At 44.1% G+C, this 26,530-nt stretch overlaps 1 protein-coding gene across 1 annotated transcript; it reads left to right on the top strand.

The window, feature by feature from the left end:
• Positions 1-3,483: 3,483 nt before the first annotated feature.
• Positions 3,484-23,626, top strand: cacnb2b (calcium channel, voltage-dependent, beta 2b; the record flags this gene model as incomplete). The annotated part of the gene is given in 14 exon segments (XM_079750978.1): positions 3,484-3,501; positions 10,840-10,905; positions 14,246-14,368; positions 15,101-15,240; positions 16,009-16,070; positions 16,207-16,232; positions 16,367-16,447; positions 17,141-17,199; positions 17,315-17,424; positions 19,043-19,224; positions 19,858-19,953; positions 21,319-21,513; positions 22,875-23,552; positions 23,555-23,626. Coding segments are annotated over 14 exon segments (1,908 nt in total).
• Between the last annotated feature and the right edge of the window lie 2,904 nt (positions 23,627-26,530).

Genomic DNA, 26,530 nt, shown 5'->3' with positions numbered 1-26,530 from the left:
GGGTCAGGGTGAGGGCAGCCTCCTGCTCCAAGTCAAACTTTACAAGAACAAAATTGTTTCCTGGTGAGAACTGTCTCTATGTGGATAGTGCATAGTGGAATGTGTGTGTGTGTGTGTGTGTGTGCATGTGCGTGTGCGTGTGTGTGTGTGTGTGTGTGTGTGTGTGTGTGCGTGTGTGTGTGTGCGTGAGAAAGCACGAGAGTGTTAGTGACTGAGTGTGTGTGTGTACGGGTGAGTGGTGGTTACTGGGAGGATAAGGGTATTTAAGTTTTTGATGATTCTATTTCGGTCTCACTTATCTGCTTTGTAATCTGTCCGCTTTGGCCATATGTCCACAGTTCATGTATGGGATTTGGACAGTGGGTGGCGTGGTTCCAGTATAACATGCATTCAGCGGATCAAGGCTTATAGGTCCTCCAGAGGGGTTGGTGTGTTTGGGAAGCCTGATGATGAATGCTTTAAACACAATTAGCTTTTGCCTTATCCGAGGTATTCTGACCTGCTGGTTACCTGATCTTGCACATTGTGTCTCCCAACATAAAACTGTCAACCTCATTCCCAAAGATCCTCCTCTGTACATCTCACGAAGAATCTAAAACAACAGAGCATCAATGAGATGGTGAAGCTTTGAGAACTTGCTTCAGGCTCATATGACTACTGATGGATGATTATTGGCAGGGTTGGTCTCTCCAGCTGGCCTCAAGAAATATAAACGCCAATGTAATGGTGACGAATATGGTGAATGAGAGGGATGGAAAAGGTTACAAGGAAGTGAACATACAGATATCGCTCCTTGCCAGTGATTTACTGTGCAGATGTGCGTGTGTTCCAGCTGGCTCCGGCGGTGGACGGCACAGCGGGGGACAGCCGGATCTGTGCCTTGAGTAACAGCCAGTCTTTTGCTCGTGGCCCCACATTAACAATGCACACACAACTGTGCATGTTATGAGCTCAGCAAAAGTTGTGTATTATCTATATACAGTAGGGCAAAAAGTATTTAGTCAGCCACCAATTGTGCAAGTTCTCCCACTTAAAAAGATGAGAGAGGCCTGTAATTTTCATCATAGGTATACCTCAGCTATGAGAGACAAAATGAAAAAAAAAATATATAGAAAATCACTGTCTGATTTTTAAAGAATTTATTTGCAAATTATGGTGGAAAATAAGTATTTGGTCAATAACAAAAGGTCATCTCAATACTTTCTTACATGCCCTTTGTTGGCAATGACAGAGGTCAAACGTTTTCTGTAAGTCTTTACAAGGTTTTCACACACTGCTGCTGGTATTTTGGCCCATTCCTCCATGCAGATCTCCTCTAGAGCAGTGATGTTTTTGGGCCTTCGCTGGGCAACACAGACTTTCAACTCCCTCCAAAGATTTTCTATGGGGTTGAGATCTGGAGACTGGCTAGGCCACTCCAGGACCTTGAAATGCTTCTTACGAAGCCACTCCTTCGTTGCCCGGGCGGTGTGTTTGGGGTCATTGTCATGCTGAAAGACCCAGCCACGTTTCATCTTCAGTGCCCTTGCTGATGGAAGGAGGTTTTCACTCAAAATCTCACGATACATGGCCCCATTCATTCTTTCCGTCACACGGATCAGACGTCCTGGTCCCTTGGCAGAAAAACAGCCCCAAAGCATGATGTTTCCACCCCCATGCTTCACTGTAAGTATGGTGTTCTTTGGATGCAACTCAGCATTCTTTCTCCTCCAAACACGACGAGTTGAGTTTTTACCAAAAAGTTATATTTTGGTTTCATCTGACCATATGACATTCTCCCAATCCTGTTTTGGATCATCCAAATGCTCTCTAGCAAACTTCAAACGGGCCCGGACATGCATTGGCTTTAGCAGGGGGACACGTCTGGCACTGCAGGATTTGAGTCCCTGGCGGCGTAGTGTGTTAGTGATGGTAGCCTTTGTTACTTTGGTCCCAGCTCTCTGGAGGTCATTCACTAGGTCCCCCCGTGTGGTTCTGGGATTTTTGTTCACCGTTCTTGTGATCATTTTGACCCCACAGGGTGAGATCTTGCGTGGAGCCCCAGATCGAGGGAGATTATCAGTGGTCTTGTATGTATTCCATTTCCTAATAATTGCTCCCACAGTTGATTTCTTCACACCAAGCTGCTTACCTATTGCAGATCAGACTTCCCAGCCTGGTGCAGGTCTACAATTGTGTTTCTGGTGTCCTTTGACAGCTCTTTGGTCTTGGCCATAGTGGAGTTTGGAGTGTGACTGTTTGAGGTTGTGGACAGGTGTCTTTTATACTGATAAGGAGTTCAAACAGGTGCCATTAATACAGGTCACGAGTGGAGGACAGAGGAGCCTCTTAAAGAAGAAGTTACAGGTCTGTGACAGCCAGAAATCTTGCTGGTTTGTAGGTGACCAAATGCTTATTTTCCACCATAATTTGCAAATAAATTCTTAAAAAATCAGACAATGGGATTTTCTGGATTTTTTTTTTCATTTTGTCTATCATAGCTGAGGTTTACCTGAAAGTTACAGGCCTCTCTCGTCTTTTTAAGTGGGAGAACTTGCACAATTGGTGGCTGACTAAATACTTTTTTGCCCCACTGTAGGCCTACATTATATATATTATTATGATACAATAATATTATTATATATTATATTTATATATAATACATAACTTTCGCTATTATTATTAAATCATTTATTGAAATAATGTTGTTTTTTTGCAACATGATTTTGCATTTCTGCAGCAGCAACAGTCAGTTTTTGTGGTTCAATGCGAATATCTGTTTTATACAGTCTATGGTTTGTAGGACATGGCCGAATAGTAAACCACTTGAAACCTCACAGCCCTCAAAGTTCTTGCAACCCTTAATTGGTAGCGTTCATTTACGCTTTGTGTGCGCGCGCAGGTTCCTATACACGTGGTTGGTTAAACGCGCAAGGTGTTCTTTGCGGCGAGATGCGTTTCAGACTTCACCTAGATATTATCTCAAAACTACAGCTATGTTTGACGGTGTAACTGTTGACTTTACAAGTTGTTGTTTAAATAAAAGGCGGGAGCCGGTAGCCTCTGAAGACGAGCGATGGGGCTTGCTTTGGGTCCGAGCTAGAGGTACGTGGAACAGCAGATGCCCTGCAGACCAGTAAGCCTTTAATGCCCCTAGGGCTCGGGACGGAGGAACTACACTGTAACTCACAACACACACTTCAAGTGAAACCCTTCACTTAACCCATCCGTCCGTCGGCTCCGGGGGAACCTGCATTTAATCTTCCGGGAATATCACACCTTTACGCGCGAACCCTTGGCTAAACTAACTCATTTTTTTATTTTACTTACTTTTTCTTCCGCTCAAATTGCTTTTTCGGATATATGTTACCGTTGCGAATCTTTGGGAAAGAGTCCCGCGTCAGACCGGTGTTTGTTTTAGAATAAGTCCACCTGATTCAGATACATTCCAGTTTTCACAAACAACAACCGTGGAGCAACTCACTGAAGACCCGTCCGACCGCCATGCCGCCCAAGAAAAGGGTAAAATATGACACCTTTCTGTTAATTTAAATGCTTTTCGTTTGTGTGTGTGTGTGCGTGCGTGTGTGTGTGTGTGTTTACGAGCGCATCTTGCTGCGTGCGTGCCGGAGCACCACAAGAATGCGCCATCTGTTGCGTTGTGCGCTAATCCCCATGCGAAGCCCTTCCACTTCACTGCACGGGCGATACCTGAGGACGCAAAGCACAGGCGTGATAAAAAACAATACACATCCAACCTGCATTTTTTATATATGTGTCATCACGCGTTACCGGGTATAACTTAATCATCTGTTTGGATAAACAGACCTTGATCACTTGGGTTGCACCATTTTATTGCCGGAATCAGCCCCTCCCACGAATTAAAACCAACTGTTGGTTGTCCTTTAAAATGAATATATGAGATTACACCTGATTCTTAAACATTTAATCTGTTAATGTTTACTGTATTACCTATTTAAGGCCTACATATTTGATCTGTATTTAAGTATCTATTATATTATGTAGTACTGTAGTACTGTAGTACTACTGTAGTATATATTACATAGGCTTATATAGGCTACTATAGTATTATATAGTCTATAGTATTATATATGATATACTATATATATATTATCTATGTATATTAAAGGCTGCTCAGGCACCAGGTATAGACTTACTGTTCACTTCCTGGGGCACAGTATGCTACTGCGGTGAGTTGCAGGTGCTCTAGTCTCTAGTCTCTTCCTGTTTCCCAAAATAGGCAAAGCCTCTTAGTGGCTGATACCCGGGTATTACCTCCGGCAGAAAGTAGAGCAAGGTAAAGGGGCTATCCAGGGAAAGAATTTACTCTCATTATTGCCACGTTGGAGGTCTTGTTTGGTGGGGTAAATCTCGAGCTCCAGGATTCGTTTTGATCTGAAACAGCGCGGCTCACATGATATTCTTCCATTGCAAGTCTTAAAAGACGGAAAAGTAACCAGGCAGCGATGGTATACATATATAAATACACACAGATGTTAAGATTAATGATATCACAGAGTTAATCTGGTATTAAATGCTACACATAGCCCTGAAGTAGTCATGATGCGGTAAACGTCTACAGCATCATAGCAGGAAGTAGCAGAACACTGCTGCCAGTGCTGCCTCCGGCCTGGGTGCTGCTGCTGTGGTGTTGGCTGCCTATGAGGAGCTGGCGTTGGTCTCTCTCGCTCAATCCTGGATTGACGCATGCTATCTTAATCTCCTTAGCGAGAGACAATCATGAGAGAGAGAGCGAGAGAGAGAGAGAGAGAGAGAGAGAGAGAGAGCACAAGGTATATCGAGCTAGGCTATATTATTGTTTTTGTTTCATATTTGCTTGCCTTTATGCAAAATGCAGCAACAATAATCTGACATTATTTCTAGGAAACCCTATTTCAACATCTCATGGCTACTGGAGAAGATTATTTTTATAATTTCAAATATACTGAAAATCCGCCTGGCCTTCTCTATCTTCTCTATAGATACTATACTTTCTTGGCGATTGGTGAAACAAAAATGTAGAATATAGATGTTAGTAATTATTCCGTTCGGTTTGTTCGTAAACCAAGGACGCAGACCCTGTGTTAAAGTTAAGGTGGAGTGAGCAACTTCCCCATACAGTGTTGTGATACATGTGAGAGGAGAGTGAAGGGATCCTCACACATGTATTACATGGGAGAGGAGGCTTTACATAGCACACTGTGGAGAGGAAAGGGATCCAGGGAAAGGACCAAAAAAGCAGGTGCTTTGAACTCCCCCACGGTTCTGAAGTATGCAGAGGCTACTGCTGCTAGGAGCTAGGCTACAGGAACGAGAAGCATCCACACGACCAACCGCTTGACCTAATGGTTTGACTGAGCATCGCGCCGAATAGTCTTTCAGCTTTTACATTCCATATAAAGACGTATAAAATGACATGTTATGATGAACGCTTGTGACGTTTCACATATGTCTCGTCTACCTAGCCTCCCAAACAAAGTGCAGTATTTCTTCTAGCCAGCGAGTGGTCTTGACACCTGACAATATATACGGTTTGTTTGCTCAGACTAGAGCGGAGATTGATGACTTGTCGTGGATCTCAAGGCGTGTTTAACAGCCCTTCTGCGGCCAGTCAATACTCTCTCTTGGCGTGTAGGAGGTAGAACTGGCTGCGTTTCAATACACAACAATAGCCACGGTGGATGGATGGATGGATGGACATTAAATCAATATTGTATCCCTTTGTTTCTTTCAAATACACACACACACTCACACAAAGACACACACACACACACACACACACACACACACACACACATGTACACACAAAAAGACACACACACACACACGCACACAAACACACTGGATACATCACTAACAACCAAACCAATTAAAAGTGTATTAATCTCATATAAGACAAATTACATCAATGTCTGGATCTCACGAGGCAGTTTTAAATCAGTAAGTAGAATGTCAAAGGTTTGTAATGAGGCATTTGACTTCAGAGAGCCAGGCTGGTCCCAGCCAAAGCCCACATTAAGGATGCCAGCCGGACACAAATACGCTCTATCGGCATATTAGGCAGAGGGCAATATGCCAGGCCTCCCCTGAGGATGCACTACAGCCAATAAGGCGACATCCAGAAAAACGGGACTCCAACAAACACAGAATAAAGATCGTGCTGTTAATGCATAGCACCAGTACCGGGGAACTTTATACAAGTGGTGAAAGCTGGATGGCGTGCAGGTGTAAATGAGCGAGCGCACTAACTCTGAACATTAAGCACCAATAACATTACCCCCCCCCCCCCCCCCCATACTCCAGCCTTCGTCGGTGGGGAATCGCCGCTGGAAAAGCAGTTATGGAGGAAAATGAGGGATGTTCATGAAGCTGGGCTGGGGGCCAGGCCGCGTCGACAGGACATGAGTCACCATTAGATCCAAAGAGCTCCGTCGTTAGGGCGCCTCTCGGATCCAGGAGGTACCGTCTCCTTGTTGCCATGCACGGCTATCTGGTGCTCTTCATTAACGGCCCTCATTAATTCAAACATACTCTTCTGCTCTAGGAGATAGAGCTATGCATCTATGATATTTATCAGCCTTAGCTACGGTTATGCTTTAAATAATGCCCCTTGGGAACGATGGCTTCCTTTGAAATAATTTCGCGCACACACACCCACACGGTTAGTTTAAATGGCCTTCCGGAAGATTGCACATTATTAAGTGACTTTTGAAATTAAGCCTAAAGCATCAACTTTCTCAAACATTTTGCTGATTAGCAGAACACATTGTTTTCTCAGTGGCAGTGATGACTTTTACTTATTAGCCAAATGTTGGTAAATGTTTACAAGGCCAGAAACTGGCTGTTTTTGCCACTGCTGCCCCATCCAGTCTAACAACATATATTGTAAACTGTATTTCTTTAAAAATTTGTCCAGAATCGTGGAACACATCACGTCAAATAAATTCAAGACCTATCGAAACAAAAAACCCAGCTAGTAAAAGTATCTAATCTTTCTTACGGTCATCAATTTTGATATTTAATTTGTATTTATGTTTGCTTAATTTTACCTGGTCAGCAGGATTCAAGCCACAAGTGTGCGTTAAATGTTATTGTAGTGCCCTTGGGCAAAACACTCGTTTACACTCACCTGAGTAGAACAGCACTGAACCACTTTTTCGCTGCATAATTCTAGGTACCATTACAGCAACTTATGTATACAAATAATGGAAAACTCATTCAAAACGCTTTTTTAATTAAAAGTTCCATTCTCTCCATCTGGGAAACGGTGGCCATGGCTCTTCACAGTCCTGATTGATTTAGAGAGGAAAACAATGCCTTGCTTGAGGAAGTCATGGCTGGATGGGTTTGACTCTGTAAACAATCCCAATTTAAACAAATTTAGAACAAAGGTGATGGATGCAGTGGACATGTAGTCTTGCTTACAGTGCAGACACAACTGAACCCCTGGTACCTGCAGACCATAATCATGTGCACTTCAGCGTGAAGTATCGACCATTAACCAATGGTGCCATTGAGCTCAGAAGAGCCAAATATTGATTGATCTTACATTTTGCTTTACCCATTAAAAACGGCTTGCTCTAAAATTATTTCATAACGTTAGCCTCGTAGCAGTATTGCCAAAGTCATATTTTGGCCAAATTGTGATATCTAACCAAACTCTACTCTGCTAACAATACTGATTAACTATGCCTCGGTGGCTATATCCTAAGCCAATCAGAGTGCTTTTTACACTCCACAATCGCTATCTTAACAAACACAAGATGAACCTTAAAAAATGACTTGGCAATGGCAATTAATATACTGCGAGGCTAATGATAATCAATGTCACTGTGATAAACCAACTGGTTTGCATGAAATTGAACTCAGCCATAAGCCTGTGGATGTGAGGCTGATAACATTCTGTTCTTGCCAGACGTGCATAATCACATCGTCATGCATCCCTGCACGGACGGAGCCACTTTTATGTCGCTGTCTGCGCGCACGTTCAGCCCCATGAGTTTACTGTTTCCAGAGAGCCCTCCGAGGAGTAGTCCTAATTCTTTAGGGCGGTACTCGGGATGGGAGACTTTTTCGTGTCTGTGATTTCTTGGGTAAAGATGAGATATTGCCGGGAAAGCAGCCATGAAATTGCCTGCAAGATTTGATCCCGAAACCAGGCGTCCATGTAGTGTTAGCAGGTCCCCTGTGTGTTGTTCCCAGGGGAGGCACGGTCAGATGACTATGCACGATCAGGAGTTTGACATTTACATGACCATAATCCTAATATAATCCATAGAAATGAATAGTACAACAATTAGTTTGTGTGTTTCAATTTATTTCATTCTATGATGTGTTGCACCTTTTTTTTTTCGCGATGACTGGGGAGGGGGGGGGGGGGGGGGTGAGAGAAAGGGAAAAGAGAGAGAGCGGTGGAGAGAGAGGGAGATCGAAAGAGCAGGATGAGAGAGAAAAGGGGAGAGGGGTGGAGAGAGAGGGAGTGAGAGATGAAGAGAATGACAGCGTGAGATAGGCAGGGAGTGACAGAGAGAGAGGGAGAGGGATAGAGGGGGGGTTACAAGAATCACAAAGTTTGGAAACTTCCGATTTAAACCACACCCAGTACTACTTATGGTGTGTAACAGTCACATCCCAAGCCAGATTATAATCAGGGCCATACTCAGTATCACTTGATGCACTTCACATCATGCTCCAGCAGGATCATTTAATTTAACCCCACGACGAAGCACTGAAACATCTATCAAGAGCACCATGGGCATACTGTCCTCAGCAGCTATGAAGTGAGCTTTGATCTTGTTGGACAAAAGCGTGCGTGTGTGTGTGCCTGCGTGCGTAGTGCACGAGTACTACAGTGAAGTTGGCAGTGCTAAGCTCTGCACGTCGGACCTTATGATAAGGCCATCCTCTATTGAGCTGTCAGTTCAATAGGCCTGTGTGGATCTCTGCTTGATTCACGGGCCTTATGAATAAAGGTTTCACCTCCTCTTTAATTAGTCAGCGACCAGCCACTGCAAGCTTCCCTTAAGAGCTCCATGGAAATGTGGCTTATATTTATATTGGTTTCATTTTTATATTCAGTTATATTCCAAATGTTTTAATCTTAAATTCAGGGGCTTATTGATGAGCTCTTATGGGTGTGTTGTGGTTTCTGTGCCTCTGTATTCTGCTCAGACTCGGGTAATATCATCAACAATGGGAGCGTCATTTGTGCTTAGTTGGCAGTTTTCTTTGGTCCCGTTTCCATGGAAACCCATCTTTCCATATGTTGGGAAGGAAGTGCAGTAGCAGCTGAAATGTGCACTGTGTGTGTGCGTGTGCATGTGCGTGTGTGTGTGTATGTGTGTTACAAAGAAGTGCTACCGCAATGGAACATGATATAAGGAAAAGCAGGATAACAAACAAACTAATATTGTGTCAAAAACAAAAGATATGCAGGTCTATCTTTATCAGAATCTTCATGATTTATGACATATGCAATATGATGGAATCCAGAGCCCATATGTAAGAGGCAAATGTAAGTCAAAAGTAAAAAGTTTGATAAGGAATTGTTGAAGAAATGATAGAAACAAAGAGGTACATAAATGATAGTTCATTTAAGAAAAAGGCAAAGATAATACCCATCTCACATTCATCTATCTCCATTCTGTTGGAAAGCTATGTAACGGCTGAGGAATGCAGTATTATTCTAGACAGCTAGAGTTTGGTCACTCATGACTACTCAATAGTCATCACTAAACTGTAAATTCAAGTATTAATATAAATGAATATATGTTTTTGTACATTTGGTTTATCAAATGAGTATTACATTTATCATACTTATCTTTTTATGTAATAGATAGAATATATGCTACAAAAAAAGATTCAAATAAAAACCAAAGAGCAGGATTCATAAGGCGGACCTTGTGGCCCTGGGTGGCCTTCAGGACAGCTGCGTTGTCTGTCAGTCTGCAGACAAACTGTCAGTCACACTCAGGGCATGCAGCAGGCCAAACGGGTGCTTTAATAATTCATAGAGGGTGCTATTGGCCGGGTGACATTAGCAGGCGGGAGGGGGCTGGGTGCTGGGAGAGCAGATGTCGGTGACAGGCGCGGAGGTAAACAGAAAACACAGACGCCTCCTCCTCGGTGCTCTCCCTCCTTCGTCCCTGCGCCATCCTTCTCTTCTTCTGCTAATTGTCTCTCTCTCTCTCTCGCTCTCTCGCTCTCTGTCTTGCTCTCTCTCTCCTACACATATCCATCAATCGACACACACCTAAATCGATGGGTGTAGATCAGGGACTCTGTAACAGAGATGCAAGCACGACTCTTAAGCAATCTTAGTTGTGTACATATATATATATATATATATATATATATATATATATATATATATATATATATATATATCAGTTTCAGAGGCCCTTGGTGATGATGCGGGGGTGACAATGAACGTCCTTTGAGTCAGAGGGCGTTCATTAGTCTCGTCTAACAGGGGACAGACAGTCTGATATGCAGAACGCTAGACACATAAACCCTACAAGGCACCGAGAGCCAGCCAATTAATTCACCCGTCTCCGACAGTTATAGACAACGGCATGATGGGAAATAGAACCATGAATGTAAAGTACGAAACCATGTTGTTATTCTTTTCTTTCCAGTGGCATTGAATCAGTTTCCAGAGTCCACTGTGATTCAAATGCAACTTCTACACACAGTATGATGAAAGTCAAGGGTTTAAAATTAGGCCTCTGATGAACAGTGGTTTATCAAGCAGTTCTGCAATATGCATGACTTCTTAATGATGTATATGATATATCATTCTAAATGATGATTTACATGTTCTGTTGATTCTCCCTACAGGGAGAGCGCCACGACTCAGACGTTGTTGAGGAGAGGAATGCCCAGGCTCAGCTTGAGAAGGCCAAGGTACCGCATGCACACATACACACACACACTCACAGACATACACACACAATGTAAACATCTACATGTAAACTGTAAACATACACACACACACACACACACACACACACACACACACACACACACACACACACACATACACATGCATACTTGTGTACACTCACAGACATACACACACAATGTAAAAATCTACATGTATACTGTAAACACACACACACATACGCAGACACACACCCACTGATACTAGTGTGCACACAATTACACATTCACAAGCACATACAGTACGTCTACTGTACAAACGCAGACCAACAAACGCATAATGTTGTACAAACGCTTACACAAGCACATTTGTGCACTGTATACACCCAGGCACACAAGCATACTAGTGTACAGGCAGGCATACACACGCAAGCACGAATACTTTACACACAAACACGCAGAAACACGCAGACACACACACACACACACACACACACACACACACACACACATACACACAGACAAATAAACACACACTCAGAGAAGGCGCATGAGGACGTAATCACATCACCGATGGGAAAGGTAGACAGGGAAACAGATTAGCAGAGCGTTATTCCGCCGGTAAAATAGGACACGAAAATATCCTCGCGTCCTTGTCATCTATTTTACGAGCAAAACAACAGCAGAAGGAACGCAACAATTGAATAAGGTTGCTTATTGCAATGCTGTGTCGGCGTGATCCTGTTGGAGACGCCTGGGCTCAGCTCTTTGTGGACATATTGAAGAGTGGGATTGTCGCTGTGATGCAGAAGCAGCTGATTATGGCAGTTTCTTAAAATCGGAAATTGAATGAGGGGGAAAACAATGATGAAAGATGATCGCGGAGACAGACGTTGGAAGAAGAACACATCATTGTTATGCTGAGGATCTGCTGAGGCGCAACCCCCCCCCGTTCCAATTAAAGGACTCCCCGGAGGGCTTCACTCCTTACTCATGAACACTCCATCGTGGACACAATTGATTGGGTTGGGATTCAATGCTATTTTTGTATTCATGATTAGGAGACAGTAGACCACTGCCTCTTTATATAGCATACAGAGCTGTTGCGAATGTACTGTATATGTTGCCTTTTTCTTGAAGTTCAGAAATTACCTTTTAAAAAAACCCTGCGAAAAGGCATTCAGAATGCAATGATTTCCTGACGCTATGGGTCATTATGCATGCAGGCATGGACGTCAACTGCACATTGATGGACCTGCACTGACTATGCCTTTAGCCTCTGCACAAAAGTGTGTTTCCCTTTGTTTGCAATCATTACTGCTGTAAGATGTCGCTGGAATACATTGTTATGCATAAATGGAGGAAAACATAATGCAGCAAAGTTTTAACTAATCCAATGCAGGAAAAACTATTTTTCCATAACGAGAGGCTTTTGAAACCTATCGTTTTTTAATAAAATATGAGCAGGATCGATACTGCCCAGATACTTCATCAGCAAAGCCCTGAGCAGAGTTATTGACAGACCTGAATAATTTGCTTCTCCCCCGTGGGATCTTCAGAGATCATAATGGAGTTATTGACTCACTCTGGTCGCCATGGGCAACCACAGACTATTTATCCTGCCCTGACAAGATTGGCTCAGTTCTACTTCTTTTAAAAGTTAGACCTGTAATTTCAGTTTTGTTAGAAGTAATGGTGATGTTGTCACATTTAAACAGATTTCTTCCCTTTTAACCATCCCTTTCGTTCCAAATTATTTGGAAAAGTATAAGCCCGAAACCGCCTCAACTCTTTGATGAATCTGACAGATAAAAGCACCTTGCATCACTTTGATTCAATCCCCAATGCATAGCTCCCTACAACAATAGCAGGGCATTCAAGGTTATGCAACCAAAGAGAGTTTGCCTTTTGTATCAAATAATTAAAGGCAGACTTTAGGCCAAAAGCTGTTAATTATACTAATTCAGGTTAATTAAGAAAAACAGACAAGAGCAGACTACAAAACATGAGTCAGCAGCACACATAAGGCTGCAAGAAGCCTGGCTCTAAATCACTATTTGGGATTTTGATACCATGCTGTGTTTAAAAAAAAAAAAAAGTTACCTGCTGAACCTACCTGTTCACAAGCTAGCAGGCAAAAGCAGAAAAAGACATACGATCATATAAATAAGATCCATGCATACCTTCATACATTAATGGTGTACAAATGATTATAGAGTATTTATTTTCTGTCTCTGATCTGATCGGCAGACCAGACATAAATATGTGTTAAAAGCATGTGAAAATTTGCATGCATAGTATTCTTTCAGCTTATGTATTATCTCCCATACATTCTCCCTATGTCTCTGATGTTATGCAATGCTTATCTCAGTGCACATTGACTTAGAACGCCTAGTGGAGGGATGTAATTAAGTATGCACAGAACACACAGTGTGCCCTGGTGCCACTGACCACTGACCCCTAAAGCATGTCCCGCCGTGGCGAACCTTCCATGGACTCATTACTGTCGGCTTGACATTTGACTCTGGCAGGAGGATTAGCACAACATCTCTGCAGCCGCTGTGGAGACTCTGTAGGAGTAAGCCATAGGAATCTGCTGGTGTATCTGCTGTCTCATACAGTATATATGTAAGCTTAGAGCATAGCACTACTACAACCTTGTGGATTAACTCACAAGGGCCGTATATCCAGCCATCAGGCGTGTCGTTTTTACATGGGTGAGGTCTCTCTCTAAATTAGGGCTGCGCTCACAAAACGAATGCAACCGAATTGGAAATTTCATGCCTGGGAAATTGATTTAACGATATCCATCTGTCTCTGTGGTCGTTTATCGACCAGCGGCTGTTGTTTTTTATTTCTTGGTGTCGTGGTGTTGTTGCATGATGTTCAAGAATCCAGTAACGAATGATCAGTTGTCACTTCACTTGATTATCATACAACTGCTGTTTGTCATAAAAATACTAAATTGCTTAATCAGAGGTTTAGTCTGTTAGTTTGTTTAATCAGGAACTTGAATAGCCGCAGAGATGTAGTATATATCATTAGGGTCCATGTAAATGCTGTATCGATGTTTTTTATTGACATGTTTTTGGAGTAGAACTCCTGCCCACAGACTTCAGACGAAAACTCGCCTGTAGATATCTGCGGTGCTATTTATGTACGGTGCTCCATCCCTGTGAAATAAGCGTATGAACACAGATAAAGTGCTCTTATTTTGGGAAGGAAAGGAAGTGAAAGCGAAAGAGGTGTGCTGCGTGGAAAGCGGGTCAAACTCCACTGTATGTGTTTGTGTGTGTGCGCTTGCTGTGTATCTACACACGGCGTAACGGCTCATCACTCGTCCGTCCCTGCTGTCTGTCCACAGTACCGGCCGGTGGCGTTCGCCGTGCGCTGCAACTTCTCGTACACGCCGGCGGACGACGACAACGTGCCCGTGCCGGGGCAAGGCATCACCTACGAGGCCAGAGACTTCCTGCACATCAAAGAGGTCTGGACACTGATATATATATATATATATATATATATATATATATATATATATATATATATATATATATATATGAGACGCATTCACGCCCTCAATGGTCTCCCGATACACAGAACTATTTTGGGAATATTCAAACTGCGGAAGTAAAAGTACTTAGGATTCGCTTACTTTTGATTTTACGATAGTGAGCTTGGTCTGAGTCGTTGGTTTTTATCCATTACGTCTTACAAGTGAGGCTGAGAATAACCAAAGCCTACAATCAATACTTTGAAAGAAACTTCGAGGCCTAGCAGCAAGCGGCGAGAGTGCAGAATAGCCATAGGGATCCGACCTATAAGGTTAGTAAAGAAATATTGTGTGTTCATGGTAAATAAATACATGATCGAATTCCTAATATATATATTTTTTCAAAAGCCTACACGTTTTTTTACCTGTTAATATTTCTTCTATAATCTATAACACATTCGTCACTGCCTTTTTGTCAATGTTACTCAAATAAGATGCAAATTCCAGAGAAAGGGTTGTACACGTTCTACTTCATAACGACGATAATACATTTCAAAAAGTTTCCGTAAGCAATACCCAGGGGGAAAACACCCCCCTCCATCGTATAATTATAATTCTTTAATATCTTTCACTGTTCCAATTCAAGCGGAAACGCAGGAGTCACTCCCCCTTTAACCTCAGTCACCTCCAGTAAACCAACGATTATCCTGGTGTTGTGGTGTGCAGAAGTTCAACAACGAGTGGTGGATCGGCCGCCCGGTGAAGGAGGATGGTGTGGTGGGCTTCATCCCCAGCCCGGTCAACCTGGAGACCATCCTCATCAGGAGAGAGGTGCAGGCGAGGAAGGCCGCCAAGGCCCTAGCCACGTACGTACCCGCTGCAGGCAATCCCTTACTCCATACCTCTCCTTTGGCCCTCCTCACAGCAGGGAAAACTCACAGGTGTAGCTCATGCCATTCATTTATCGGTCCATTTGATTACACAGCGGTCACATTGTAAATGTCCGTCGATGGATGACGGAGGGCGTGTCTGACGTATGGGTAACGCGATATGATTGGCGGACGGATCCGTCGCTGCCTGAAAAGTTGAACATTTCTCAACATTTTGTCGCGGGCAACGGACCCGACGGAACGGATTGACTCACAATGCATTTCGAGAGCGCCCCATGCAAATTCAATGAGTTCCGTCGACGGACGTGTGCAGTGTGAACGCAGCGCAGTATAGACGCAACTACTCAAGTCAATTTTCATTGACTGTTTTGTTTATTGTAGAATGCTATGGATGAGGCAGATGTAAATGCCTTTGCTCATCCAGTAATTGAAGACGAGCTTGTGATCATTTGTGTGTGTATAGAAAGGGAGGAAGACTGGAAGTGATGAGAATAAGTAGGCTTTAATCATCGTGATACTCCAGCCCCTTTGCCACGGCCATGTCCCTCGCCCTGTAGTCTATGTGGTTTGGTTCTGAATGGGGACCTCTTTGTTTGTGTTACAATGAGGCAAATATGTTCATGCTGTCTTTTCATGAACTGATATGAACCAAGGCTGACAAAGACCTCCCTTGTGCAAGCCAGTGATGCCCCGCAGAGATCAGGGCAGAAAGTTCTTCATTCATTTTTCCTTTGACCATTTCAGCAAAGCTGCGTCTCAAGTCGTTCAGGACCTGAACTCCAAGAAGTACACCCCTCCTTCACAAGGTACGCCTGCCATCACTCAGACAGCTCCCTAAATCACTATTTCCTATGGAAAGTGTTGGCTTGTGTTGCATTGTGATGGCAATTGTTATTATTGTTATCCAACTGATTCATTTTGTAAACATCTCACTTTGAATAGCTAACCAGCAAGTAAAAAAGAAACCGGTAAGTTAAAAATCGAAAACAATGTCACAATTCTTTTAACTCTAACTAACTTCTACCTAAAAAAAACAGACTTAAGTTAAATGCCCCTGTACACTGAGTGAGGTGGTCTGCGTTGTGACGTGTGCTGGCTGTAGGGGGAGCAGATTGCCATGTATGATGTGGTGCCCACCATGCGTCCCGTGGTGCTGATGGGACCCTCGCTGAAGGGGCTGGAGGTAAACACACACACGCATGCACATACATAGACACATACATACATATCAGTGCACGCATGTACACACGCACGTATGATTCATTTATTTGGAATGACCAATACTACAACACCATAGCATCCAAATATTAATAAAGAGCCTTTTATGTCCACAACCAGGTGAATCAGGTATCCACAACCAGGTGAATCAGTAGAGATAAATATATAGTTCAAGTTATATTAAAGGTAGAGATGACAGCGCCTTCTCCATATATAAAGACTGCCTATGATTGCTGACACAGAGCAGTATTTGGCTATTTGCTTATAGTTCTTCTTATTGAGTCCAGCAATTTGCAATCCACTAATGCAGAGTCTGTGAACATGTCCAAGGCTACCATAAATGAGTCCAACTAGTTTTGTGCTATAACCACCTACTGTTAAAGCCTGTATGTACACGCACACATACACACACACACACACACACACACACACACACACACACACACACACACACACACACACACACACACAAACACACACATACACAAACAACTCTGTGATCAATTAATTAATTAATACAGCAGTTCTAACCAGCTAATAACAATGAAAACACACGCCCATGTCCATACAGTCATAGTTCTTGTAGCTCTTATCGCTCACTACAAAGACATACAAATTGTTTTCAATCCCGTCCATGTTTTGCTGTTTTGCCTTCCAGGTTACAGATATGATGCAAAAAGCACTTTTTGACTTTTTGAAACATCGATTTGAAGGCAGGTAAGTCCTGATGTAATTCCAAATAGTGCTAATGCCTATGCTAGTAATATAACAGAGACAGTGATCGCCGTGCAGTTGTGTTTACATAACGTTGATTCTTTTTTTTCCTGTGTAGGATAACGATAACGCGAGTGACGGCAGACATCTCTCTAGCCAAGCGCTCTATCCTCAACAACCCCGGAAAGAAGGCCTTAATGGACCGCTCCAACACACGCTCTCATCTAGGTACACCGGCCCCCAGTTCAACTAGCTCCACCCCACAGCTGCAAACTACCCCTAGTATCTAATCTCTCTCTCTCTCTCTCTCTCTCTCTCTCTCTCTCTCTCTCTCTCTCTCTCTCTCTCCCTCCCTCTCTCCCTCTCTCCTCTCTCCTCTCTCTCTCTACTATATATCTATTCATTATCTTATTGTGAAAGCGAGTGCAATTGAATCCGGAATTGTTACCATTCGTCTCCTCAATCGACCTGTCAACAACTGCATCTTCACATAAAACCCATTCAACAAGACGCCTGTTAACACTGATTCAGTCATTCATTCACTCACTCAGGGCACTTTAACACTTACATCATTGTCTTGTGAGAGACTCTTGTTCCATTTGTGCCGTGAGTAAGTGAGTTGTGTCTGACTGTGACTTGTTAGCGGAGTAAAGTCCACCTTACCCTCTTTTTTCTTCCACGACAGCTAACATTAACTTGGCCTTATTTTGTTTTTCTTTGTGTTTGTTTTCTCCTCTGTCTCCCCCGTTGCTCCCCGAACCCAGACGCCGCCGGTACGTATCATTAACACAATTGCTCGCCCGTCTGTGTGATTTGTTTCTCGTCTCCCACTCCACCCTGCCATTTACCACCCTGCCTTGTAACCGTAGCAACAGCCTCTGTATCGCTGTGATGTAGACTGTGGTGATTCGTATCGGCCCCCTCGGCTTGCTCACCCCCCCTCTCCCCCACCCCCCCAACCCCGTGAGTGCATCGGGGTACCGCAGTAGGTTTGGGCTGCCAGACGGACCAGGGGTAAGACTCGCCCCTCGGTGCCGGGGAGAGAGGCTGTATCCGCATCGAGTCTCTGACAAGGTCACAGCAGCTGCCAGCGTAGCTCCTGTTCCGCCCTCCCCCGTCTGACCCGTGCATCCACTCAGCCCCTCCTCTCGCCTCTCTGACCCGTGTCCACTCCGCCCCTCCTCTCGCCTCTCTGACCCGTGCATCCACTCAGCCCCTCCTCTCGCCTCTCTGACCCGTGTCCACTCAGCCCCTCCTCTCGCCTCTCTGACCCGTGCATCCACTCAGCCCCTCCTCTCGCCTCTCTGACCCACTGCCCACGCCGCGTGCTGCATTGGCACCGAACGTCATATCAAACACACATGCTTTTTCCGCTGATGTTTACTGTTGGAAATGACTGAGTCAATTTGATTGATGAACCGGATCGATCGGCTGGCTTCTGTTTCTGATTGGTTCGTGCGAGCGTGCTGTGTTACTGCTTGGTTAGTCTTAATGAACAGCAAAAAACGAAAATCATTAATTTCAGACGAAAATCTTATTTTGATGTATGGGGCTGTATGGATCGGTGTGCATCCACACAATACACTTAACACAACAATAATGGCGTTATAGGTATTAACTAAATATACCGGCCAAAAGATATTGAACAGCACAATAGAATGAAATGCTTCCAAACAAAACGGTGATTGCGTTTTACTTATTCATTGAACGCACCCGCCAAGAAATATCTTTACAGCGGCGAAGAACGAAGCGCCGCGTCCCTCGCAATGCACTCAACAGAACGATGATGGCATTTGACTCGTTCGTTAAACACATCAGCCAAACAAACACTCTCAGAGGCTGACAGACGCTGCCCCCCCCCCCCCCCCCCCCCCAGCCCAGATCCAAGGGGAGGTGGAGCGGATCTTTGAGCTGGCCCGCAGCATGCAGCTAGTGCTGCTGGACTCCGACACCGTCAACCACCCGCTGCAGGTGTCCAAGACCTCGCTGGCCCCCATCCTGGTCTATGTCAAGATCTCCCAGCCAAAGGTAAGCACGTGTGAAACCTGCAACGTGTGAAACCCGCGTACAAATGCCCCCCCACACACACACACGCACGTGCGCGCGTGCGTGTGCGTGTGCGTGTGTCTGGAATGATGGCAAATATGCGCAGACATACACACACAGATATACACTTTTACACATAAACATGTGCGCGCACACACACGAGCACACACGCATATACACACACGCACACGTATGTGAAAAAACTTCTCAGAACAATTCTTGTGAAATAAAAATGACAAGGTTTTCTGCAGGTTTATTTTTGTATTGAAAGTTTGCCATGTCATGCCCTATGTATCGTGTCTCTACTGGCAGCTCTTCCTGTCTCATACTCGCTCCAACTCCAAGTGCTTACAATTTCAATAAACATTACCAAGTAATTCTGTTTTCACTTCCGTCTGTTTCATTTTTTACCGATAACAATGTCTTCATCCATCAACATTTCTTGAGGATCAATATTATAAGCAATACAAAAATGTCCCGTTTGCTTTTGTGTTTCGGGTGGCTTGGTACCAAAATCAATATTCTTCCCTAACCCCTGCAGACAGTTTAACAATCACTATTCCTGCATACTATCCTGGCTGTATCCCCATGTTTCTACCTTTTGACCCTGTCCAGGTGTTGACCAGGCTGATCAAGACCCGGGGGAAGTCTCAGACCAAGCATCTTAACGTTCAGCTGGTGGCCGCAGACAAGCTGGCCCAATGTCCGCCGGTGAGCGCCCTCTAGTGGCCGTTCCTCAACATCACTGTAGTACACGTTAAAACGTCCTCCCATGCCTCGCTAGGAAGGATCTCCAGTCATTCATCATTACGGGGTTGATTAGAGAGTTATTAATACTTAACAAAACAGATGCTGATAGCCGAAGCTGAGAACAAGGGTATTGACGAAGACACATTAAAGCCTTATAGGATGTTTGCTATATCTAAACATTTGTATGAAATGCTATGAACCTTGGCCCAGTGAATATACATCACATATTATAGAGGGATGTTTTCTATTGGATTCTGACATTAAGGAAGTGATTTTAAATGCAAGGCTTTGTAATGAAGTCTGAATACCTCTGTCTAAACCCCTCTGATAATGCATGAGATTGTCTTTGTTTTGCAATGACCTTATTGTTATTCCCGTCGACTTATCTGAACCTCGCTGCAGGACCTGATCGCATCACCTTATCTGGTACCAGGGGACTGTATTGTTTGTTTTCAAAGCTCTCAGGTTTGAGGGGAGGAACGAACTTGGATAGAAGTGTGAGAAGTAAATGGCTGATAACGTTTTTTACTTTTCTCTTTGAAATAAGTGCTGCACAACAGAAACATCAAATAGAAAGATCAAAACAGATAGAAAGAGACAAAAAAGAGCCAGTGCTATTAGCCTCCCCCCGATCAGATGATGTACTTCTCCTGCCCGCCGTTACGAAAAGTCTTTCCCTAGCAAATGGCTGACATACGCTTACTTTTTCACTGGTGTACTGCAGTGAAAAGCTACATAGTGCCTTTGTTACAACATGATCAATTTGATGCTCAGATTGACAGTGTGGGTCATGTGACTTGGATGTAACCAGAAGGTTGGGCTGTATTAGTAATGCTCCACCCAACCCTTAGTATAATAGTATTATATTATTATATTATATCTATAATCATGAAGGAAGAGACTATAGACACTGGACAACACTCCCGGACCCAAGTGTGGCACTTAAAAATAGTACTTAGCATTGTGTAGCGTCTTATCCTAGCTATCTTTGTTGCATACGGGCAATGGGTTAACCCAGAAATTGTAACTGCTTGGCACCTGTTTCTATGAACATCCTTACTGTACTGAAAACGATTTATTATTTCCCTTTCTTCTGACAAATACATCTTTCGTAAGTCGCTTTGGATAAAAGCGGGCCCTAAATGTGAACGTAAATGTAGTGACCTGTGTCTATATCACTCCTCCTCTTGCATTGTCAAATGTTACACAAACTCCGTTTTCATCCATTTCTTTCGTCCACACCTCCGCGCTGCCTCGTCCCTCACCCCTTCACCTCCGTCCTGACACCTCCCCATGTCCTCCCCTTTGGTGTCGTTGCTGACCCAGGAATCGTTCGACGTGATCCTGGATGAGAACCAGCTGTCGGACGCCTGCGAGCACATCGCTGACTACCTGGAGACCTACTGGAGGGCCACGCACCCCCCCGAGATGGAGCCCACTAACCCCCTGGTGCTGCAGCTGGCCGAGAACACGCTGCCTGTCAGCCCCCCGGCCCCTGTGACCCCTACGCCTCGGAAGAAGGTAGGCTGATGCTAGCGCTAAGGCTGACGCTGTGGCTATGGCTAAAGATAAGGCTGTGGCTAAAGATAAATATATGGCTAAAGATAAGGATGTGGCTAAAAAAAGACTGGCTTGATATAAGGCTATGGCTTAAGATAAGGATATGGCTATGGCTTAAGATAAGGATATGGCTAAATATAAGGCTAAGGCTATGGCTAAAGATAAGGCTATGGCTAAGGATAAATATATGGCTAAATATAAGGATATGGCAAAAAAAAAAGGCTGTGGCTTGATATAAGGCTATGGCTTAAGATAGGGATACGGCTATGACTTAAGATAAGGATATGGCTAAAATAATGCTTTGGTTAAGGATAAGTCTATGGCTAAATATAAGGCTATGGCTTGATACAAGGCTATGGCTAAAGACAAGGCTAATTCTATGCCAAAAACTATGGCTTAGATTTAGGATTGAAATGCAGTCCAGTACTCAGGCCCATTTAGAGCCCTGTGGCAAATAGACACAAGCCAAGGAGAAGCCATGAACACTACTGGAAAGCTGTTGGGTGAAGTTATCGACGGCTCCACCTTACACATTGAGTACACATTAATGTGTACTGAAACCGTTTTATTTTGGATGGACGGCAGGAAAGAAGTGTTTGTTGGAAGGATGTTTGCGTGAGGTTTTTGCAACCCAAAGAATGTTGTTCATCAACAAGTTCCCGACTCTGAACTCATCGGGCGTCGCCCTCCCCCCCTCCCCTGCCGTCATAGCGCTGTTTAACGTACCTTAAAGTTAGCACCCTGCATGTTCGAAATCCATCGTCGTTTGAAAAGGTTTAGCCACAGTGCCACGCTTCCTTTCAACTCATTTCAAACCTTTTTTGTTATTTTGTCTTTCAAAAAAATATAAATCGTTTCGGGGAAACAGCTCTGAGAACTTTTGAGTCCCAAGGTCGTTATTTTGTTTTCATTTATTCACGTGCCATTTTCATCCCATTTCCTCTCGAACCATTTCCCTGGGGGAAATATGCAGAAATGAGCTTCCACTTCTGGTGAGTAGGATGCGATTATGCACCATCTTTATCTACTTATGGTTGCCCTGTAGAGAGGATAAGATCCGGTAGCCAGTTCTGCATATTGTTTGTCTTTTCCTTGTAGTTTTGCAATCTATTATGATCATACTAACACCTTCCAACTAGCTAGCTAGCTTAGCTCCTTGTACCCAATGTAAATGACCGTGTGTGTGTGTGTGTGTGTGTGTGTGTGTACATGTGCTTACATGCGAATGCGTGTGTGTGTGTGTGTGTGTGTGTGTGTGTGTGTGTGTGTGCGTGTGTGGGTTAGATCATTGCCGTGACCTCCCGTTCTATTCTTGCTTGCAGGAGGAGCAGAAGGAGAGGCAGCCCCCAGCCACCAAGAGGAAGGGCTCCCGTGAGAACCACCTGGACCAGGAGCCCCCCCTGGCCCCCGGCCCCCAGGAGCAGAGGACCAGGGATGGCGGCCGCAGGGAGGGTCCGAAGGAGGAGCAGCAGGAGGGGGAGCTGCGGGAGCAGGGGCAGGAGGAACCGCTCCTGAGGACAGAACCAAAGAGGACCCAGCACGGCCACCACCACCACCACCACCACCACCACCACCACCACCACCAAACCCGCAGGACTGACCCCCACCACCAGCACCCCGGCAGGGAGCACGCGAACGCCCACCCCGGCCCCTCCCGCCGCCAACTCCCCCGGCTGTCGAGGAGCACTGTGGGGCAGGAGGAGGAGGAGGAGGGGCGAGGTGTGGGAGGAGGGGAGGAGCAGGGGGCGGTGCACCCTCGCTACCACGGCAGAGTAGTGGCCTCTCACAAGGACCTCAACCGCCATCCCAACAGCAGCCACCGGCAGCACCACCACCGTCGCCACCACCCTCCTCCACAGCAACAGCAACAGCAACAGCAACAGCAACCGTACGCATATCAGCATCAGTACCACCAGCATCACCGCGGCAACAGGCAGCCGCAGAGCGGGGAGAGCAACGAGATGGAGCAGAACAACGAGCGCAACCGGCAGCACCGACGCCCCCCCCAACACCACCACCACCAACCCCACCCGCCACCGCTGCAGCAGCACACGGCCCCCAGGAGCCCCCGTAGAGACCACTACCCCGGGGGCCCCCGCAACCAACACAACCACCAGCACTACCACAGCAGGGACCGAGAGCGGGAGAGAGACAGAGACGGGGACAGGGGAGAGCGAGACGTGGACAGGAGACACTGGCACAGGGATCCCCATATATACAGCTAGCCGCTGTCGGCGTGATTGTGGCGCCGTTGTTGGTTTTTTTTAGTTTGGGTCCGTGCATGGTTTTGATACCGCTCTGGTTAACGCCACTGAGGAACGGTCGGAAGTGGCAATGACTTCTGCTGTTGTGTTTGTCGTTCTTTGCTGATTGTTGCCTGCCTCTGCCCTCTCCCTTACAGTCGGATCGCCTTGCGTTCTCGCACTCCTACCATACCGGCCACGCCTCGGAGCGAGGGGCTTGGATGGTCCACTTGAAATGATTGAGCGTTTTTCTAAAACGGAGTCGCTTGTCTTCCGCTTAAGTCACAAGTAAACACGTAATAGTGAGTCAGTTGACTTGTCAACAAAGACAAAGTTCCCAGAAAAACAGGCAGGTGACTCTCTTAGATGAGACCGGTGTTCAGGGTGATGCCCCATGTCCTTGCCATGAGTTTGTGTCACTTTCAGACCTAGAACGGGCATCTTCCTTGTTTTCTATTGCTGTCTGGCAGCACAGTGGACTATTTATGAATTTAATAAATTAAAGTCTATTAATAATTGTATCACAACAATATTGGACTGGAATGAGATTGGTTGGTGACGGTTGTCCGTTAGGGAATGATGGCAACACAGACGCTGAGCTATTTTGGAGCTTGTCATGGACACCGGGCTTCAGTGCTTAACATGTACCTTATACCAACATGCTCCATCAGAACCATTAATAATAATAGCATGCAAACACAAATCATAAGCTGCTGTACCTTGACATGAACCCGTGCACACTGAGCCTCGATTTTAGTGAGTTCTTGTTCTCAAATCTTCTCAAAAGTCTTTGTAGACACACTGCTTCACTATCGCTAGGTTGCTGAAATGTTAGGCTGTTACAAAGATCTACATTAGATCTGAAACCCGAAGGACATGATCACATTCATCATGACACACCTGTAAGTGTTTGATTTGTTTTCAGACTAAATATAGGACAATACAGGACATGGTTTTAACTTTGCAGAAAAATAAAATACAAGCCTTGATTTGTAGTAAACTCATTCATAATCTGCGAGTCAAACCGTACAAGGGAGATGGCAGTTTTAACACGTTTCAGACTGTCAGCGGGTGTCAAACAGCCAGATGGCGGCATCGCACTTCTCTTCCGACAACTTTTATTACAAATGATGACATACAAAAGCAGTTTATTTCAAGAAAAGTCCCCCAAACTATTTTTCTATACCTGAATGAGAACCGTATGTCGTACTCAGCTTCCTACTTTTTCTAACGGTGTCGTTCAAGCATATTTATTCTCTCTCGCACTGTCTGGAAGCATGACTCATTTCTTTTGTCGGTGACACTCGTGCGGTGCACTGAGGCCTCTATGCATCTTCTTGTGATGAAGTATATAGCTTGAAATCAACTTCTATGCATTTGTATATAAACACATATCATATTTGCCTTGACTGTTGGGTTAAAGGGGGGCAGGGGGGCCGTGAAGGAGTTAATTGCACTGGTTTGCTAGAGCTTCACCTCATAGACCTTTTTGATAAAAATGTCTTCGTGTCACTCATAACACTCATTATGGGTCTGTTCCTTTTGTGTACCAGGGCACGTGTAGTAGACTAAACTAGTGAAGGTAGGTATGATTCTTGTGCCCTGCATAAAATGGAACCCACCCATAATAGGTGGCAGCATAATAAGTGTTTCGAGTGACACCTGTGTTTGTCCAATGGTGACGCCTTTGTGAAAAGGGGTTATAAGGACGGCAGGTCTAACAGCTAAATCCACTCTCTCGCTTCTCTTATGATGCATTGGTTATTTTTAATCTTTTGGAGTTTTACTTTTAACTTGATGATAAAACGATTATAAACGCTGTCTTTTTTCATTAATTGTAGACCGAAATCAACTGATTGATCGGCAATTAACAGTATTTCGAGCTCACTTGCAAATAAAGGAAAGTGCTTCCTCGGATTTTGAGATGTATATCATTGAAGAAACACAATATGGATTATCATGAACTTTATGCAATGCAGTCGTTATTTTTGGGTGTCCAAAATCTATTTAGTCTGTGGAAAAATAGGCGAGGAAATCCGATTTCGAACAAAAGTGACAGCTTCTGCGAAAATGTTACATAATGCAGCATTAAAGCTTTGGCAATGTTAATAGTTATTAATGCTCACCACAATTCTGTAGGATGAAGATCATTGTTTATATGATAATACTCTTGTGTTATGTTTTCCAATTGCACTGTACATTAAAATAAATGTCAATGTTTTATATTTTGTTATATTGTTTATAAATTGTATTTGTTGCCTAGTTACACCCTTCTATACAATTAACTAACATTGTAGTAATTAAGATACATACATCCTGCAGCAATAATGGATAAATAACATTTCTTTATGTATGATTTTTTATTAAATTAAAAGTACATTGTATGATGTAACAATACAAGATCATATTTATATTTATTTCAAATTAGTAATTGAACAACAATTATAAACAAGTATTACTCTAGAGACCAAGCATACAATTCACAAAGAAACTATCCTTAAAGATATAATGAATGGAAATTCTATACATTCAAATACAGATTTGGTAAAATATATACTTATATATATTTATTGACATAATGGCAGATCCACTGATCCAAGGTTTCTCTTCCTACTCTAATAGACCTCTGAAGAATAAGTCCCGCCTCCGAGGCAAAAAACCCTCCCACATAACAAACTCTGTAGGTGGCGAAGAAGTAAAAGCTGCGTCACGTTTTGAACTACACATTTTCCATC

The sequence above is a fragment of the Pollachius pollachius genome, assembly GCF_949987615.1.
Source record: "Pollachius pollachius genome assembly, chromosome: 14".
Taxonomy (NCBI): Eukaryota; Metazoa; Chordata; class Actinopteri; order Gadiformes; family Gadidae; genus Pollachius; species Pollachius pollachius.
Note: the sequence above shows the minus strand (reverse complement) of the source record. Positions and strands in the feature narration are given on the sequence as shown.